This window comes from Amaranthus tricolor, chromosome 16, assembly GCF_026212465.1.
Source record: "Amaranthus tricolor cultivar Red isolate AtriRed21 chromosome 16, ASM2621246v1, whole genome shotgun sequence".
NCBI classification, from domain to species: domain Eukaryota; kingdom Viridiplantae; phylum Streptophyta; class Magnoliopsida; order Caryophyllales; family Amaranthaceae; genus Amaranthus; species Amaranthus tricolor.
In genome coordinates this window covers 7,335,281-7,355,394 of record NC_080062.1, presented here as the reverse complement: position 1 = coordinate 7,355,394, position 20,114 = coordinate 7,335,281, and the positions used below count along the sequence as shown (strand labels likewise).

The 20,114-nt window shown below is 32.7% G+C and overlaps 2 protein-coding genes across 2 annotated transcripts; both read left to right on the top strand.

The window, feature by feature from the left end:
* Nucleotides 1-962: 962 nt before the first annotated feature.
* Nucleotides 963-12,654, top strand: LOC130802787 (uncharacterized). The gene is made up of 9 exons (XM_057666859.1): nt 963-1,235; nt 2,267-2,556; nt 8,692-8,876; nt 8,961-9,245; nt 9,990-10,048; nt 10,142-10,178; nt 10,263-10,334; nt 10,992-11,316; nt 12,069-12,654. The coding sequence occupies exons 1-9, from the start codon at nt 1,088-1,090 to the stop codon at nt 12,444-12,446; spliced, it is 1,779 nt and encodes a 592-aa protein (XP_057522842.1). The 5' UTR covers nt 963-1,087; the 3' UTR covers nt 12,447-12,654.
* Nucleotides 12,655-14,703: 2,049 nt separating this feature from the next.
* On the top strand, nt 14,704-20,114 carry LOC130802785 (protein PHOX4-like). The gene is made up of 3 exons (XM_057666857.1): nt 14,704-17,233; nt 17,799-18,034; nt 19,664-20,114. Exons 1-2 carry the CDS (start codon nt 15,148-15,150, stop codon nt 17,945-17,947), a joined length of 2,235 nt encoding a protein of 744 aa, XP_057522840.1. The 5' UTR covers nt 14,704-15,147; the 3' UTR covers nt 17,948-18,034; nt 19,664-20,114.

The window sequence follows — 20,114 nt, the reverse complement described above, 5'->3', positions numbered from 1 at the left end:
AAGGTACGATTCTTCCATACAATGTTTACTTGTGGTGTTTTGTTGAGTCTTGATGCTATGATGTCTCCTAGTACCCTCATTCTCATAAACTTGTGGAATCATCTTTACAAAATTAGAACTCATTGTTCATTAGTAGCTCTTTGATCTATTTACCCTTTTAATTCTCCAACAATGAGTTTCATTGCGGGAAGACTTTATAGGTCTCACCCTTTGATTTTATCAATAAAAGTAACAAAATAACTATAACCTTTAGTCACATGAGCCCCCTTACTAAAACTTTAACATGTCTAAAAATTCCTTTGTTTCATCTTTAAACTTTCATTTTTTTTCGAATCAGGTCACATTACCAATAATATTCTAGAGTTGAATCATCCTCACAACTATGCTTCATAATAAAGAATACTTATGAACAATTTTCCATTAACAAATATATTTCTATAGAATCAGAGCTCTTTAAACTAGACTCAATAATTTGATATTTATCGAAATCGAACCTTTTAATCGAACCTGATTTTAACCCAGCTTTAGTATAAATTTAAATAAAATAAAAATTAATATAAACATAAAACTCAATTTTAAATCATTCGAAATAAACCCAATAACCCGAATTAACATAAAACCGTACTTTAACCTTCTATACAATAATTCATAATTATTAACTGTAATTTGTAAAACAAAAATAATAATAATAATAAAATAAACAAAATCAAAAAAATAATTAAAATTACAAAATTATCATCCTATGAAATTATACCACATAAGAATAATTTGTTAACTTCATAAATCATCGTTATTTACAAAGATCTCATATTCGAGACAATAACATTGGAGCATATATTTGTCTCATTATAATTGGAAAAGGGTAATTGAGTAAAACCAAAAATTCTTTTTGGTGGTGGGGCCTCGTACACTTCTACATCTCAATAATCAATGTCTTAGCTCCTCTTTGAAGTGTTATACACTAGCTCTAGTCAGCATCTCCTCACACTCCTCCATACTAAATTCACACTACACTAACTCCTCCACTATACCCAAAGCTCTCACCATTTTCTTTCTCTGTAAACATTTCAAAATTTGCCAAAAAATAATGAAACTCATAATGCTAAATAGTATAAGTAGTAGTAATAGTAGTCGTAAATTGGCCTCTTCAATTCAATTCCTACCTACATTAGTGTTCTTGTACTTGCTTTTATTAAGTCTTGGTGTTGCTACTTCCACCTCACTTCCTCCTTCAGGTACTCTCACTCACTCTCGTTTCATAATTTATTTTTGTTAAAGTACTGCTTCTAACTATATGCCGAACAAAGTCTTCTTCAAAATTTTGAGGTCCATAAAAATTTTTTATTTTGCGATTTATTTATAGTAAATATATTTATTTTATTGCTAAAGTTTTTATATTTTTTTATTAATTTTTTTATATACGAAAAAAGACCCCTAATACTAAATGACACTGCATTCGATTAATTAAGCGTCTCAAATATTCATTTACAATGTTTTTGTTGAAGTGACTCAAAATTGTAGAATTAAGTCTACAAAGTATTATATATTTTTGCTCCACCAATACTCTCAAGTGTTTAAACTACGCTTTTCTATTATGTCTTTGTCTCATTTATTAAATAAAAGTATTTTATTATTTTAGTTTGTCTCAGATATTTAATACGGTTTGTTATTTTTGTTGGTCTCTCTTGTTTATTTATTTTTATTTTTAAAATAATGATTCACCACTCTTTCTCTTTATTTTCAATTTATACATTTATTAGCTTTTTTTTAGGAAATCGTCTCATTATGAAATAAATTTCATATAATTAGTTTATTTCCTTGATTAATCACAGGCTTGGAGGTGTTTGACAAACTTGGTACTTATTAGCTGATTTGACCAGTAGATTTTAAATCCGCTGCTATAAGCATGTTCATAACAATAAGCAACTTGTTCAAAAAAATAGCTTATTCATAACAATAAATTGTTTCAATCAGTTAATTTACCATATATTAGCATTGATTGGTTTGATATCTGAATCATTTATTTATATTAAAATAAGCTAAAATTGACCAATAAATTATTTTTCAAAGATCCCTTGATATACATAGATCAATTCAATAGAATAGCTAACATTAAAAGCCTCAAATATCAATTAACATTGTATACATTGCTTTTGTTTGAGTTCAAATACTTATTTTAGGCTCGAATTTTAAAAATTATCGTGTATTTTTAATGCGCACGTCTTTTTATCCATGAATTATGGTTAAAATGTGTGGAATTTTTCAGGGAGCGAAAATGAAGAAACTTATCATGTTATAAAAGATGGAAGAAGAAGTTCAAGTTTTGGTTCTAGTAAGAGTAGGAGGAGTGTAGCAGAGGGACCAGTTTATAGTAGTATAGGAAGAGGAGGAGGAGGAGGAGGAGGAGGAGGAGCTTATGATGGAGGTTATGGGGGTTATGGAGGAGATACTTCATTGCTTGTTTTGGCACCAAGAAGAACCCACAGAAAAGATCCTCTTCATGGGTTTAACTACTATAATGGTGGTTGGAATATTAGTGACCGCCATTACTGGGCTGTATGTTCTTCTATTCTTTATCTTTTTCCATTTATTTTTAGAAATTTTCATGTGCACATTTTTTATGACATTTTTTTTGGTTAATATATGCGTTTATGGACCATACGTCCCTTATTAATTTAAATTACAAGGTCTTTCGTAATCGGCTTTTTTTAGTTGGTTTTTTTGACTAGCTGAATATGTTAGTTAATTTTGTTGACTTTTAAATTAGCTGAAAAAACTAATTTGTGGGATGTTTGGTAAATTTGAGTGTTGGTTGTTACTTAGAGAAAAAGTGGACCAACAACCTAAAAGCCAACCAAAAAGTTAGCTGGAACAGCTTTTCCATTTTGGTTTAAAACTCAGTTTTTCAGTTACTTTAAACGTCATTTACCAAATACTTTTTTTAGCTATTTGATAAACCCACAAGCTAAAAACCAAAAGCCAACAAAAAAATTAAGCAAAAAGCTAAGAACCAAACACTCCCGTAATAGCTTATAGTAAAATAACTTATTAAATTATATATATTTCTTATATATGTATATATCAAATGTGAATTTGCAAATGAAAGGTTAATCGGAAAACAAACTCTTTATTTATTAACACATGTATAATACAGTCATAAGAATAACCCCTCACAAATCACAATCCATCCTAGTTGGGAGATTTGTTAATATTGTTATATAGGAGTTTATATATGTATTACTTTTTATATTTTTATTTATTCTTTTCATTTAATTTTCGTACAGATTTCAATGCATACTTAAAAATCAAATAATTTTAATTGACATTTTAAAAAAAATTTTAGAAAGTTTATATTTAGAAAATATATATTGAGACGAATCTATTAAAATCTCACGTGAATATTTTTTCATATAATTCAATGAAAAATCATAGTCAAAATTTAACACTAGAATTTATAAATTTTATTTGAAAACAAAATATAAGACTAATGGAGTTTAATTTATTAATTAAGTTTAAAATTTTCATATATGAGGACTTATTGTGATTCAAATACTCTATTTATTTACTTTATTTAATTATAAGTGGCTAACAGCTCGTTAATAGTAGAGGTACCTTTATTGTTGTACTCGAGAGAAAGTAATTTTGTGACGCACTTTTTCATGATAAGTAGTAATGGACTAATGGTAAATAAAAGTAGTCGTTTTTTACGTAGAAATAAAAGGCAAAGAGGAAAAAGAATTTAATGGAAAAGTTTTAGTTAATTTGGTGATAAATTATTAATTATTCTTATTAATAAACAAATAAAATATATTTATTATTCTGTTAGTTGGACTTTATTATTTCTTAGTAATGGCTTGTTTATTCGGTAGGTAAATGTGTCTAAGCTTAAATATGTCTGCAAAATATTTATATTGGGGTGTTCTTAGGCTATAACACATACTTATTAATTAATTAAATATTCTATTAATATTGAATCGTGGAGTAATTGAGTTGGTTCAAAACACATGCAAAAGCGAGTATATGATCTATGTTGTACACTTATATCATTTACCATAAAAAAATTTGATTGAACTGACCTATAAACCAAAGCAAAAAATCAACCAAAAAACTCATTACAAAACAAGTATTGACTATGTGTAAAAGTGCATCAAAAATGATATTAAAATCAACGCAACAAATCACAAGTTTAGGTCTAATTGACTAATATTTTTGTATCAAAAAAGACAAATATACCCATTTTAGTGTTATAATAAAGATATGTTGAATTAAAATTTTTAAAAATTGACTAAAAATATAGTTTATTCGAACAAAAAATGATAACGTGGAATTGGAAATGCCGATGTGAATGAAAACGAGTCAAAATGGTCAGGTTAAGGTTTTAGTCGAGTTTGACTCATTTTTTTCTATTTTTCGGTTCGATTTGTTTTAAGATCACATTTTAAATTGTCGAATTTTGAATCAATTTCGGGTCAGATAAAAATTTATCCAGTAGAGTTTATTTGGAGAATATAAGAAGCCAATGAGGGAGAAGAAAAGAGAAACAAGAGTAAGTGGTGGGACAAGAAATTTGACTTGAATTAGGGAAGACAACCTGTCACTAATTTGTGGCATACTTCAGGGAAATTGAACTCTTGTGAACATACACTATTCCTACCATAAAACTTTCACTTGCTTAAAACAGTAAATTAAATGTAAACAAAGATTATTAATATGCTTGAATAATCCTTAGTTGAATTCAAATTTGTTTGTGGACTTATTTGCCTCGATACAAAGTTACTCGCACTAGTGATATATAACGAGTATCCCTCCGAATCAATTTAGTTGTCCCATTTTTTTATATTGCAAAATCTTTTTAGTTGTTCCTTCTATTTTTGTCAATCTTTTTTTACCTAAATATCCTTAGTTCAAATAAGTAATTACGAGCAAGTTAGTTCAAATATACTATTCTTGGTTTTTTTTTGCAGCTACATTTTTTTTACTTTTTACGTAAAAGGGGAGTATTTTCAAGTTATTTTACATACATTTGCCAACCGAGAGAATATTTACCTATTTTACAAATGAGAAAAAAAAATAAATAAATAAATTAGGCCACGCCATACATTGCCATGTCTAATTATTAAAGTTATTCTCCACCTTTTTAGAGGGGTATATAGAATACTAGGGCTGTTCAAAAATATCAGGTTTTGAAAACCTGATCCGAAAAATCCGATTTTCGATTTTTTTAAACCGGGTAAATTACCCGGTTTATCAAATTCGGATAATTCGGGTCGGGTACCCGATTTTAAAACCGGGTATTCGGGTCGGATACGGATCGCGAATTTTGGGAAACCGGGTACCCGGTATTCGGTTTGTATTTTTTTAAAATTTTTATTTCCAAAAACCTTAACGGCCCGTTTTGTTGATGGTAATGAAGTAATGGAAATGAAATATTGTAATGACAATAGTAATGAAAGAATGGATATGAGAATTGGTAATGAAGATTCTTTTGTTTGGTGTGCATGTATGGAAGATAATATTTCATTGATTGCATTTGGTTGTTAGTAATAAAAAATGGTAACGACTCTTAGTTTTATTATTGTATATTTGTATCTAAAAGCATTATTCTATCTAAATTATTCTATCTAATGATTCTTTTTTAATAATAATATTTTTTTAGATAATTACATATATTATCTTTTTTTTCTTCACTATTTTTTTTTTCTTCAGCTCGAAACAACATTACCTTATTTTATTACCACAATAATACTTCATTACCATTACAGCCTAATACCAGGTTGTTTGATGGTAATAAAAATGGCCCTTTTTGGTAATTTCATTACCTTATTTTATTACCATTTATTACCATTGAAGGCATCCAAACAACCAAATTTTTTATTACTTAATTTTATTACCATTACCGCCCTCTAATATCATGTACCAAACTGGCAATAAATGTCTAAATGACTTAATCTTCCTTGGGCCTATCCCGTCTTCATTGAAACCTCATTCTTGTTGGCTGCTGCTTGCCTTCTTCCTGCTTCATTCTTCATTCCAGTCTCCAGACACAGTCATCTTTTAGAAAAGATTTTTTATTTTATTAATCAGGATCAAGAAGAAATTGAGTGATAGTAAAAAAGAACACTTCTTTTCACCATTTTCTAACAAACCCACTTTTCCAAGAATTCAAATCCTTCAAAGTTTTCGTATTCCAAATTCTTCTTTTAGAAAAGATTAAAACTTTTGAGAAATTCTATAAAAATAAACAAAACCCACAAAATTTCTTTTTTAAAAAAACAAAGTTCAATTCAAAAACAAGAGACATGGAAAAAAATTAAAAAAAAAAAAACTCACCCAAATGGTTTTTGGTCACAAGTAGAATGAAGAACAAAAAAGTTGGTCAGAAAAGCTAATTTGCAGTCTCCAACTCCATTGATGAAACGGCTAATTTTCTTTTTTTTTTTCCTTATATTTATTTTTCTTAGTATAAGAACTTTCTCTCTCTAAAATTGTTTGTTTGTTTATCTCTCTAAAGTTAAGAAACTTCTCTGACTAAGGTGTATTTTCTCTCTCTGTCTCATGGCTGCCTTGTATGCAAACTTCTCCGACAAGGAAAAAAAAAAATAAAAAAAAATAAAAAAACCGAGTATCCAGTTCCGACCCGGTTTAAACCGGGTACCTCCCCGGGTCGGATCCGGATTAGAATTTTAAGTATCCGAAAAATCGGGTATTTGGTTTTTCGGAATCGGGTCGACCCGATATCCGGTTTTGAACACCCCTATAGAATACTATACTTCTATAGTTCTACCCCTTAGTCTACTACATGATTTGGGTACCCTTAAAAGTTAAAAGGCTAGTGTTTGTAACCTTGTCGCAAATGAAAATTTGAAATGTATAAAATAATTTATAAAAAATTAATAAAATAGTATAAGTTTCAACTTAATATTAAAAGTAAGCGTGAAAATTCCAAATCTATGGTTTGGGACTGTTCGGAGTTAGTGTCAAAAAAGACAAAATAGTTGTTCGCAGTAACTAACTGCGAACAACTATTTGATCTGTTTTGACGTGTTCGCAGTTAGTAACTGCGAACAATATGCTCCACAAAAACAAGTTAAATAGTTGTTCGCAGTTAGTAACTGCGAATAGTTATTTTGTCTTTTTTGACTTGTTCGCAGTTACTAACTGCGAACAGTCCCAAACCTGTGATTTGGGCTTTTTACAGTTACTTTTGAAATTAAGTTAAAATTTATATTATTTTATTTATTTTTTTGATAAATTATCTTATACATCTCAAATTTTCGCAACAAATTATGCCCACAAGACGTAAGAAGCCTGCATTTTATGTTGAGCAAAGTGCTTACATTATCTGTGCAAAAGCGGACTCAAAATTATGCTAACTTTTGATGAGGGAAGTTTGTAGTTTAATAACACACTCTTTAAAAGTTTAAATGATTCACTCACTTGAATCGCAATCTGCGTGTCGAAATTCCCAAGTCCAATAAATTTTCGAGTTAGTAATTGATCGTTTTTCATGGTATTAAAGTTGATGTAATAAAAGATCACAAATTGGGTTTTACCCATTAATTTAGGCGGAATAATGAGCGTTAAATATGAGAGATATATGTGTTGCATGTTGGAAAAAAGTAACTAACATGTTTCAACGTTGAAAAGTTAGAAAAACATTAACTAACATATAAGTTTGATGGGCTAATCCTCCTATAATCAATTTATTTTTTGATGAAACCTCATCGAGTTTGTGTCTAATCAATTGTTCTCTTGTGTGTGGCTTGTCAGCTCAGTAGCAAATTTATCTTGGTATCAAAGCTAACGATTTCTAATCAAATGGAAATAAAAAATAATATCAGTCTTCCTTATAAACAACAAACTAGAAATTGACTAACATATTAGTTTGATGGACTACTTTTTCTATAACCAATTGGTTTTGAATTACTCTTGTAAGAGACTGTCTGTCGGTAAGACGACTTTAAAACAACAATTTCATATGCTAAAGTTTGTATTATTAGGCTATTTAACTGAGGCTCGTCTCACGAGAAGACCGTCTCATACAAAAATTTGTGATTGGTTTTAGGATATAATTTTACCAAGCTTATGTGCAATTAACCTCTTATGTGGGTCTTGTTGTATACAAATCCAATAACAAATTACGAAAACCTCTTGTGTGATACAACATATTATCAGGGGCGGATCCAATTGGATTTCGGGTAGTTTGTAGGTTTTAAACTTGAGATATTTTACATTGGATTCTTTATGGGACACTCGTGAGCAATTGAGCTACACACCTTCAATGTAACTCTCCTTTCTTGATATTCTTGTTACTTAATCTTCCATAAAGCCAAGTGTATATACATTTCGATTCCCAATTTGAAAAATTAATCTCACAATATGAAAATTTGTCAAAATAAATTATAGAATATTATTTTTTTAGGGTTGAATTGAAAACATTAATTTTAACATTATATATTTATGACTTTTTTTTATATCTTTTAGTAAATTATATTTATCATGACTGTGGTCTGACTGAGTTGAAGTCCTAAATCCGCCACTAATATTATACCAGTGGGACTTCAACTATGAGCTTAGTTCCTTGGTCTATATAGTCATTTACCAATTGTTCAAAATGATCTATAGCATGCTATTTTAAGAGCTCTAAAGTTCCATCTCATAAAATGTTCTCCATATTCATCTGTATTGCAGTCAGTGAGTTTCTCGGCTGCACCATTGTTCATCATCTCCTTAGCCTGGTTCACTATATTCGGCATATGTCTATTGATCATTTCGCTCTATCATTGTTGCTGTCGAAGAGATCAGCACATTGGATATTCACCTATAGCTTACATCCTGTCTCTCGTACTCCTAACAATCTTCACGCTTGCAGCAATGTATGTTCTTCGCTTTCTCTTCAAAAACCGTATGATCAAAATACCTCGGTTTAACTAAATATACTTAATAATGTGTGATTTCAGTATCGGGTGTCTTGTTTTATACACCGGACAAACAAAGTTCCATCGCAGCACTGTATCCACACTCGACTATCTAGTCAGTCAAGCCGATACAACTGTTTGGAAGCTCAACAATGTATCGCAGTATCTTTCCTCCGCGAAACAGATTGGGGTGCAGAACATTTTCTTGCCTTCTAATGTTCAAACTGATATCGATGAAGTCGACACGAAGATAACTGCTTCCTCAAGTTTTCTAGATCATCAGTCTACTGACGCTGCTGGTGACATACGCGATGTATTAGATTCGGTGTAAGTTCTTGTGCAGCATATTCTCGAATACATGTTACTCGAGTGTAAGTACTTGTGTCTGAATCGGGTGTTTGGCAAACCGCTGCCATCTATCTGTTCCCTCGCCGAACCCCATTATTTATTGGAAAAATTACCACGAATAATACAACTTTTTGCATATTTCTCTATAATAATACCAACTTTTGATTAACCATGAAGAATATTAACTTAGGGAGTGCTTTCCCAGAATATCCCTAACATGTTAAAAATCAAACTATTGGAGATTTATGACAAAAATAATAGATAAATTAGTTAATAAACTAAAGTTGTTAATTTGGTATTATTTCTGGAAAAAAAACCCTAAGTTGGTACTCCTATTATTGATGATTAATCAAAAATTGGTATTATTATAGGAAAATTAACGAAGTGTTATATTATTCGCGGTAAGTTTTCTTTATTTATTTATGTTCATTAATTATCGAGTTTGTATCTAATCACTCTTGTTTGGGTCTTGCTGTATACAGGCCCAATAATTTATCGGGTTTATGTCTAATTGAGTTTGTTGTATTAGATTCCGCGTAAACTCTTGTGCAGCATCTGTTTGAATAGATGCTACTTCGAGTGTAAGTACTTGTGTCTTAATCGGGTGTTTGACAAACAGCTGACATATCTATCAGTAACTAAATAAGTTAAAATTGTTCAACAAACTATCTTGCCAAACGCCCCCTTTGTCAATCTAAACGACTATGCTTGGTGTTTCTGCAGGAGGCTTGCACTCATCATCGTTGCTGCCATCATGCTTTTACTTGCATTTTTAGGATTCTGTAAATGACTTAAACCTTAAGCTTTATATGGTTTCGAATATTCTTCTCCGTAATCTTAACATACTGATTGTTTTCGGGCTGATCTCGTTTCAGTGTTCTCGATGTTTGGCATGCAAGTTCTCGTCTACACGTGAGCGAACCATCTTCTAATAAATAAGCTTGCACTGCTATCAGCTATTCATGTGTTGAACTATGGAAATTGTAACTTCTGCAGGCTTTTGGTTTTCGGATGGATTCTGGTGACCGGAACTTTTATCTTGTGCGGCATTCTCCTCCTCTTCCACAAGTAAGTATCAAGTTTAGAATCTGATAAATTTGTTATTGGGCTTGTACATAGCAAGACCTCTATAAGTGGAAAGTTAACTGCACACAAACCCGATGTGATTTCATCCTAAAACCGATTGGTTGTAGGAGTACTCCATCAAGCTTATATTTTAGTCAAGCTCTCTTTAATTAATCCGTCTTGTATCAGACCGTCTCATGGTAAAATGACCTTAAAACACGAAGCCCATAAACTAAAAGTTTCTATTATTGGGCTATTTAACCAAGTATCATGTCTCATGGTGAAACCGTCTTATACAAGAATTTGCGCTCTTTAATTGTTTGACGTGAGATCACATGTGGGTTATTTTTCCAACAAAATCTACCCACAATGTCCCTAAATTCTGTCCTATTATAGTCACCAAATTATGAATTGAGCACAAAATCACACATTATGCACAATATCATCATAGACGACAATGAAGCATTGTGATGAGGTATTGGAGATGTTTGGAGTCGGGTTGGGGGTGGTTCATTTCCGGGTATTCTTAAGCGTTTAGAGATATAAAGTTAGAAAAATATTATAATTTTAAAAAATGCACAGGGCCTTCAAGAAAATTAGTCAATTTATGTTCTGCCCTTAGTGTTTTGCTTGCCTAAACTTACTTGTTTGATCGACCAGCGTAGCAGCAGATACGTGCATTGCTATGCACCAATGGACCGAGAATCCCACAGCTCATACAGCATTAGATGAGATACTTCCTTGTGTCGACCCATCTACTTCGCAGGAAACCTTGACGCGCAGCAAAGAGGTTACTACTCAGCTAGTAGACTTGGTTAACTCAGTTATATCCAATGTCTCTAACATCAACTTTGGTGCACAATTTAAACCATTTTACTACAATCAATCTGGTCCTTTATTACCCTTCATTTGTAGCCCCTTTTCGCATGACTTATCAAACCGCCCATGCTCTCGTGGTGAGATTGACTTGAATAATGCTACTCAGGTAACTCGACTACCTTCCCTATGTTTTCACCTGTTTGTGCTTTGCATAGGTACTAGGTTCTCACTGGTTACTCCGGCTTGTTAATCTAATAAGGCTCTCAATCACAAGTAGGGTTGTTCAATGTGCCCGATAAGGACTGGGCCGGGTTTAAGCAAATATGGGCCAAATTGGATAAGGGTCTTACAAACTTAATATGGGTTTTACATGGGGTGGGCTTTGAAAGCCCAATTCGGCCCGTTTTTAGTACATAAAATTATTATAATCCTCATTAATTAATTTATAATAATTAAATTATCATTATCATAATTAAATTGTGGAAGCGTTAAGAATCCTCATTGGTATTGTCATTTATAATAATTAAATTATCCATCAATTATGCAAAAGGACATGTTTTTGACCCTTTATTTTAATTATAGTAGAGCTTGTTTTCGACCCGACCCATTTTCAACTCTTTCCTTAGAAAACCCTTTTAAAAACAGTTCGGATAAAGGCTTAAAATTAGGGCTAGGCCCTTTGAGCACCCCTATATAATACATAAAGGTCATTGTCCCCCTAGCCTAACCCAAAATACTGCTAGAATGGTTTATTCAACATCTATAAATTAAAGATGGTGTGCACACTTTATAAGTCATTAGAGCTCTTCCTCCTATTGTCATATCGTTTTGGGATGAAATCTGTTTAGCTTATGAAGTGCGTGCATCCCAGATTTTTGACAATAAACCCAACTAAACTTAACAAGTACGACCCTGCAGGTATTGGGTAGCTATGTGTGCCAAGTAGAACCAAGTGGTATATGCATCACAACAGGGAGATTAACACCAGCCATGTATAACCAAATGGTTACTGCACTAAATGTGAGCTACGGCTTGTACAATTATGGACCGGACCTAGTTGCATTAGAGGACTGCTCGTTCGTACGAGATACATTCACAGGCATATACCGGGATCATTGCCCTAGTCTTCGGAAATACAGTAGATGGGTGTATTCGGGCCTTGTTTTGGTCTCGTTTTCAGTCATGTTTTCTCTCATTTTCTGGGTCGTTTTTGGTAGGGAACGCAAGCATCGGTTGTATACCAAACGATACTTAAGGGAAGGTCGTTATAAGAAACCTTCAAGGATGGATTACTAGCTAGTAATAATTCTATAATTAGTTTTGCTTTTATTAATGGAAATTGTTGTAATTCTAATACTATTGCTATTCAATGTTAAGTAAGGCAAGATGATTCCAATATAAAGCTAAGCCAGTATGAGTATAGGACAAAATTTAAAAAAAAAAAAAATACTACACTTTTGTTTCTATTTGAAGTTTTAATTTTTCACTTTACGCTGTTCCATTTATTGTTCGACTAAAAAAATTTTATATTTGTATTACATTTTTTAGACATAATTAACTTTTTATCGCCTTAATTTTTACTATGTTTTTAATGTTTATGGTTCCTATATATTTTCCGTTAATTTTTTTTAATATCTTTAAGATGCTTATGGTCAATATTTGATTTTCACTAATTTTATTATTTGTTTATTTTAGGAAAAATTGTCAAAAATAAATCAGTATTTGCTCCATCTGCTGAAAATAAACCCAATTAATGTTTATTTCTACTTGCTTGACTAACAAAAAACTTTGCAAATAGTTTATAAACAATAAGTGAGTTTAATTTTAGCAAACATGTGAGTTTATTTAAAAATAAAAAATAAGTAAATTTATTTTCAGCGAATCAAAAAAATTAATTTATTATTGACAATTTAATGCTTATGATTTTTAATTTTTTTATTAATTTTATTATTCAATAAAATACTAACTTTATCCTATAAAAAAATTGACTTTTTTAATTCCCATAAACATTATACTTTAACAGATAATTTTAGGGGTTGGCACCTTGATAGGGGGGGGGGGGGGGGGGGGGGTTGGTAGCTTGGCACTTGACTTGGAGCATCCCATATTTTGGGCAAAATCTCTGTGGTGGAGTTCTCAGTTGGGCAATAGACCTTATAATAAATTATAAATATAATAAAAATATTTAAAAAGGAGCATATATTATCTGGTTATTATGTATTGGGTGGTGGGATATTCCCTTTTTTAATTACAACCCAACCCTTTAATTGAAATTTCTTGTCGGTACAAGTGGACCAAATGTGGTTTAGCTAAAATTTTATTTATTAATCAAAAACATACCAAACCCTAAGTTTATAAAGTTTTAGAATGGTGGGGAATTGTATTGTGGAATTAGGCTGTATAAGTTGGTTGCTTGCTTAGCTTGCCTCTAATACACTTCTTTCATCATTCATTATTGTTGTTCTTCAATGATTCAATCATCACTTTTATGGCTAGATGGGCTATTGCAAGTCCTTGCAATGAAGCGAGGTCGGTAAATGTCTTAGTCGAGTCTCGGACATTGTTTTTATTGATATTTCTTAATATATGAGCTGACTTTTATTTCAATAAAAAACGATGAAAAATTTTCATATTAATGCATATTAAACATAATTTGGGCTTCGTCGAGTCAATACTAGCGCATGTCATATCTTATGTCATGTTATGTTTGGATATGATTATATATCCTTTTGGGTTAGGACATTAGGTTATATCAAATTCAATTCTTGTTAGTTGACTTGATCTATGACTAAGTCAAATCTAGGTTATTTCTTATAATCTTATTTGAGTCCATCCAGAATCAATTTTTATTAGACTAAACTTGAATCTGCATTGAATAATATTTCATATGTCGCCTATGAAATTTATGTTGATAAAGAAATTGTACCATTTAATTCCTTTGTTTCAATTAAATTGCTATGAGTGTATTATTTTTTCAAAGCGTACGATAAAGATATACTCCATAATTTATGTAAAAATGAAAGAAACATATAAATGAGATGAAAAATAAGTTAAATATGTGAATAAAAAAAGAAATAGTGTGAATCATGATCAAAAAATAAATAGTGTGAATAAAAAATTATTTATGATCAAAGTTTCATCACCATAGGAATGACATAGAACTTTTGATGAAATTTTATATTATAAATCATTTTTATTACCACTATTTAGTACGATTAACTAACGAGCTGTGAGCTCCATCGTCATCTAGCCATTCTAGCAGTGTTCAAAATAGATCCAACGATTCGATACTTATAATTATGCAAAAACCAATACAGACACTAAATCCAATTATAAATCACCCAAACAGTTAATCCGAAATTAATCCGATAATCCGAATGTAGAATTTGTGGCCTGATCCTCTTAGTTTACCTCTATTCTAAAAAACTCTATCGACGCGCTTGAATGAATCGCGTGGGTCCAAGGCTGTGTTTCGTTGACAATTTCTTGTGCAAACAAGAAAGAACCCTAAAGGGTGGCTTCAAATTTTGGTCTTTATACGCAAAATAATTAAAAATATATAATTTCTTCCTCTTACTTCTTCCTTCGTCAAAACAAAGCAGAAAAAAAACCTCATTTTCATTTGCAAGTATATTAAACCTTCATTCTTAAGTATTTTATTCATTTCTCTATTTCTTCCTCACTTCATTCCTTCCATTGAATTCTTCTACTTTCCATTAGTAGTTGCTTCAGTCTTTTCCCTCTATCCATTGATAAACTATTTCTTGTTTTTGTTGTTACTACTTTGCTCAAGCTTAATTGTTCATATTGTTAATATTCTGTTACTTTTTTGCAATTTTAGAAACTGGGTTTTGGGGTTTTTTCCCATTTCTCATTAGAAAAGATTGAATTTTTTCTATTTGGGGGTTAATTTTCCTGATTCTGGGATTTGGGTTTTTGTGAAAATCTAATCTTTACTGTTGGGTATTGCTCAAATTTCTGTGTATTAGTATAAGTAATGGGAAAGCCTGCAGTTGCTAAAAAGAAAATTGAAGCTCCTAAACAAGGGAGTACTTCTAAGAATAATAAAGTTTCTGATAGAACCTCAAAAGCTTTTGATGAAGATACTGCAATCTTTATCAATATGTCACAAGAGCTTAAAGAAGAGGGTAATAAGCTATTTCAAAAACATGACTATGAAGGGGCTATGTTGAAATTTGAAAAGGCTCTCAAATTGCTTCCTAGTAATCATATAGATGTTGCTAATTTGAGAACAAATATGGGTAATTGTTATATGCAAATGGGTTTAGGTGAATACCCAAGAGCAATAAATGAGTGTAATTTGGCATTAGAAGTTGCACCTAAGTATAGCAAAGCTTTATTGAGGAGAGCAAAATGTTTTGAGGCTTTGAATAGATTTGATTTAGCTTTGAGGGATGTGAGTATTGTTTTGAATATGGAACCTAATAATCAAGCTGCTTTGGAGTTTGATGAAGGGTTGAAGAAGAATATGGAAGATAAGGGTATTAAAGTGGATGAAAAGGAGCTTGCTTTGGCTATTGAACAAACCCTTTCTCTAGGTGGTACACCTTCTAAAAAAATCTCGAAAGAGAAGAAGATGGCGAAAGAGAAGTCGTTGAGGAAAAAGAAGGGGAGCTTGAGAGTTGAGGATGTTAAGGATAAGGTGGTCGAGGTGAAGAAGGTAGAGGATGAGTCTAAAAATGAAAAGGTTGAGGATAAGAAGGTGGAGACTAAGTCAATAGGTAAAAATGTTAAGGCGAAGAAAATGCAGGCTAAGCCGAAGCGCAAACATATTGAGGAGGATGTTCCTAAGCCTGAGGATAAGGAGGTTGTTCAAGAGAAGGTTAGGGTTATGGAAGAAAAAGTGGTTGGAAGATCAGTGAAGTTAGTTTTTGGGAATGATATAAGATATGCTCAATTACCCATCAATTGTAGTGTGTTATTGATGAGGGATATTGTCCTTGAAAGGTTTCCAAATTTGGAAGGTGCCCTTGTGAAATACATGGATCAGGATGGTGATTTGGTAACTATTACAACGACGAACGAATTGAGGAAAGCTGAAGGGTTAAGTGATCTACATGGGTCTTTTAGGTTGTACATTTCTGAAGTTAGCCCTGATCTAGAACCTTCTTATGATGGTGTGGAGAAAGATGAAGTTTCCAAGGTTATAAAGAATGATGAACTTATAGGTGATGTAAGCAATGAGAAGGGTTCAATTTGTATTGACAGTTGGATAATCCAATTTGCCCATCTCTTCAAAAACCATGTTGGGTTTGAATCGGATTCATATTTGGACCTGCACGAGGTAGCGATGAAGCTACATTCAGAAGCAATAGAAGACACTATATCGAGCGAGGATGCACAAGAACTCTTTGACATATCTTCTGATAAGTTCCAAGAAATGGGTGCTTTGGCCTTGTTCAATATGGGGAATGTTCATATGTCCAAAGCAAAGAAACATGTTCATATTTCCGAGCACAGTTCTTACGAATCGATGCGTATTCAGATCAAACCGGCGTATGAATGGGCGAAGAAGGAATACACAAAGGCTGGAATGAGATATGAGGAAGCTCTTAAGATAAAACCTGACTTCTATGAAGCTCACATTGCACTTGGATTGCAGCAGTTTGAGCTAGCTAAGCTTTGTTGGTATTATGCACAAAGGGATACCATTGATGTAGAATCTGGTGCAATTCAAGAGATTCTTCTTCTGTATAATAAAGCAGAGGACAGTATGGAGGCAGGGATGCAGATATGGGAGGAAATGGAGGAACGACGATTGAATGGACTTTCTAAGGAGGAAAAGTATAAGGCTAAGTTGCAGAAATTGGGAATGGATGGTCTGCTGAGAGATTTATCTGCAGATGAAGCTACAGAACAGGCGTCGATTCTGAGGTCACAGATATACATCTTATGGGGGACATTGTTGTATGAACGCTCGGTCGTTGAGTTTAAGTTGGGTTTACCATCTTGGGAAGAATGTTTAGAGGTTGCTGTTGAGAAGTTTGAACTTGCTGGTTCCTCACATACTGATATAACTGTTATGATCAAGAACCATTGCTCGAATCAAGCTACACCAGCTGGTATATAACCTCTTGACTCTTTCTGATACATTTATCATTTTAAGACTCCAACATATCATTACACTAATGCCATTTTATATTACTCATTTGTGGGGTTTGGAGGGTCGGATGTTCACGATCCGAATTTGGATGTTTGCGACCTAACCCTTGTTGGTGATAACTAGTGGGTTGTTTGCGATTGAGTACCATTGGTGGTAAACATTGTTAGAGTATATAACGTATTATGGACTTTAAGCTCTCAACGATTAGCTTAAGCTTTTGCTTGAGTTGGTTTGAAAGCTGGCATGACAAGAGGTCATGAGTTCGGATCTCAACCACCCCTCATTAAAATGGAATATTCAGGGCCATGTATGAGGACAGACTTGTGATGCTTCCTCACTTCTAGCCAAAAGGCTCTAGTGTGAGGGGCCGTGTTAGTGTGTATATCATATTCTGGGCTTCAACCATAAGCTTAAGCTTTTGGCTGAGTGAGTTCCTTGACAAAAATCATCCACAAGTTCTCATGAATAACACGTGCATATGACTAAGGTTCTAAGGTTGAATAATAGTTTTGCTGTAATTGTAGGTCTTGGGTTCAAAATCGACGAAATTGTTCAAGCATGGCATGAGATGTATGATGCTAAACGGTGGCAACTTGGAGTTCCATCTTTCAGATTGGAGCCATTATTTCGCAGACGAGTTCCTAGACTTCATCATGTCTTGGAGCATCTTTGAGCATGTTGGTGAAGATTTCCATTGGTAGACTTGGTTAAGGTCAGCATATCATCATCTCAGTGCTGGCTGCTGTTGCTTAGTGGAAAGGTAATATCCTCATTCCCATTTTCAGTTGTTTTGTACTTTTTTTGTAATAACTTGTGTTTTTCCTGTTTTTACAAAGATATCCTTGTGTTCGAAATTGGTTTTGGTAGCAGTTTTTGTTGTTTCTCCCTTACTAGTAGACAAAGATCGAGGGCCGAGCAAAAATATACAATAACTTCTTTACGCTTTGTTTATTTTACATTTTTTTTGGAATTTTGAACCTAAAAAGTAATTAAACTAAAGTAAAGCAACTTAAACTAATGTCAAACCAATATTAGAGGCTCCTAAATTTAGGGGTCTGGTCCTGCGGGCGAGCACCTTGCATATGCTTAGAATTAGAATTACCCCTAGCAAAGGCATACTGGAACTAGGGGTGTTTAATGGGCCAAGGGCCGGTCCAGGATTAAATAAATATGTGCTAGGTTGGATAAGAGCCCTTTAAACTTGGCTTTAAATGGGCCATGCTTTGAAAGTCCGACCCGGCCCAAGCCGACCCATTATTATTACTAAAATTATTTTGATCCCCATTTATCAATTTATAACAATTAAATTATCATTTATAATAATTAAATTGAAAAAATATTAATAATCCCCATTGACATTGTCATTTATAGTATACATTAATTATGCTATTTACAAAGGCTTATTTTGGACCCTTATTGAGCCCTTTTAAAGCACACTTCATTTTAATTACAATAAAGCCCCTTTTGGCCTGACCCTTTTTTGTCCGACTCTTACAAAGTCCTAAAAACGAGCTGGATAAAGGCTCAAAATGGGGGCTTGACCCTTTGAACACCCCTAACTGGAACTAATAGCAGAAATCGAACTCCTGATTTTTGAGTTTTATGGCCAAAATAATGGAATTTGGTTTTCTGTTTAATGTGTGTCCGCCTCTTTTGGTCCATTATATCTTTTTGTTTCAAAGCGTTAGCCCTAGCCCCCTGGGAACTATGCATAGTTGAATATATTCAAATGAGCATTGGTTTTTGTGTAAGCTAGTATATTAAACTCCTTAGTAAACTGTTTTGACGACTAGATAACTATTTTCTACAATTTCTCATTGTTAAATACTTGAGTTGTTGTTATGAGAGACCGTCTCTCGGTGAGACGATCTCAAAATAAGGAGTTCAATATGCTAATAATTGTATTAGTTGAATTATTCAGCATGTATGAAGAATGTCTCACAGTGAGACTTTCTCACGCAAGAATTTGTGTAAAATGTAAATAGTTATCCATCTGATAGCGTGAGACCCTCTGTTAAATAAGAACAATGACTTCGAGATTGCCATGATTTTTACTTAGATTGGGTTGAGTGATTCTATATAGTGATCGATAAATATCATTATAATTAGCCACCTTAACATTAGCGATCAAGCCCACAAACGCACGAGTAATGAGCGTCGACTTACATACAATGATACAATGCTCGATGAGTTTCACTCTTTTCCAAAACCATATCTACATCATTTTTTACAGATGCTCTATTCTTTGTATCCTTATCTACAGGGTATAAAAACGTCTAAACTGACTATATGTTCATTACCGTGACATTGTCATGATCTTCGATATGCATTTTGAGTAAGATACATGGGATTTTGTTTGATCTGATTTAGACACGACTTATATCGACAGGTTTTTATTTTCAAGGGTCTGGACGGCATAGTTGATGTCCATGGTTTTTTGGGTTTTTTAGAGTATACAAGAGTTGGTCATAGCATTGGTGTTCTAACTGGTGGCGTAGTTCGGGCTGCGGTGCTGGTTCATTTTTTTCTTCCTCAAAAGATTGGTGTTTCCCTACAGGATTCCATAAGAATGGCACAAATATTATTCGTGCTTCGTAGATGATTTGTTGTCGTAGTTTTGTATACTAGAGTCAACGATTGAAACTTGTAAAGTCGTTCATCAAAGTATTTCGCATTTCGGAATTTGGTAGCAGTTATGGTGGTTATTCTTTGTCATTCATTTTAAGATTGCAAATATAGATGGATTTATCAGTTTGTAGAATGTAATCACTGAAAACTGAAAAGGGTTCAATTTGGTAAGAACCCATTTTTATTTCATGTATGTTGTTGATTTGGTGTTA

Coding starts and splice junctions, on each gene's coding strand:
- LOC130802785 (XM_057666857.1), top strand. CDS start 15,148: ATGGGAAAGCCTGCAGTTGCTAAAAAGAAAATTGAAGCTCCTAAACAA. Junction 17,234..17,798: donor GAATCAAGCTACACCAGCTG/GTATATAACCTC, acceptor CTGTAATTGTAG/GTCTTGGGTTCAAAATCGAC.
- LOC130802787 (XM_057666859.1), top strand. CDS start 1,088: ATGAAACTCATAATGCTAAATAGTATAAGTAGTAGTAATAGTAGTCGT. Junction 8,877..8,960: donor ATCTTCACGCTTGCAGCAAT/GTATGTTCTTCG, acceptor GTGTGATTTCAG/TATCGGGTGTCTTGTTTTAT. Junction 11,317..12,068: donor ACTTGAATAATGCTACTCAG/GTAACTCGACTA, acceptor ACGACCCTGCAG/GTATTGGGTAGCTATGTGTG.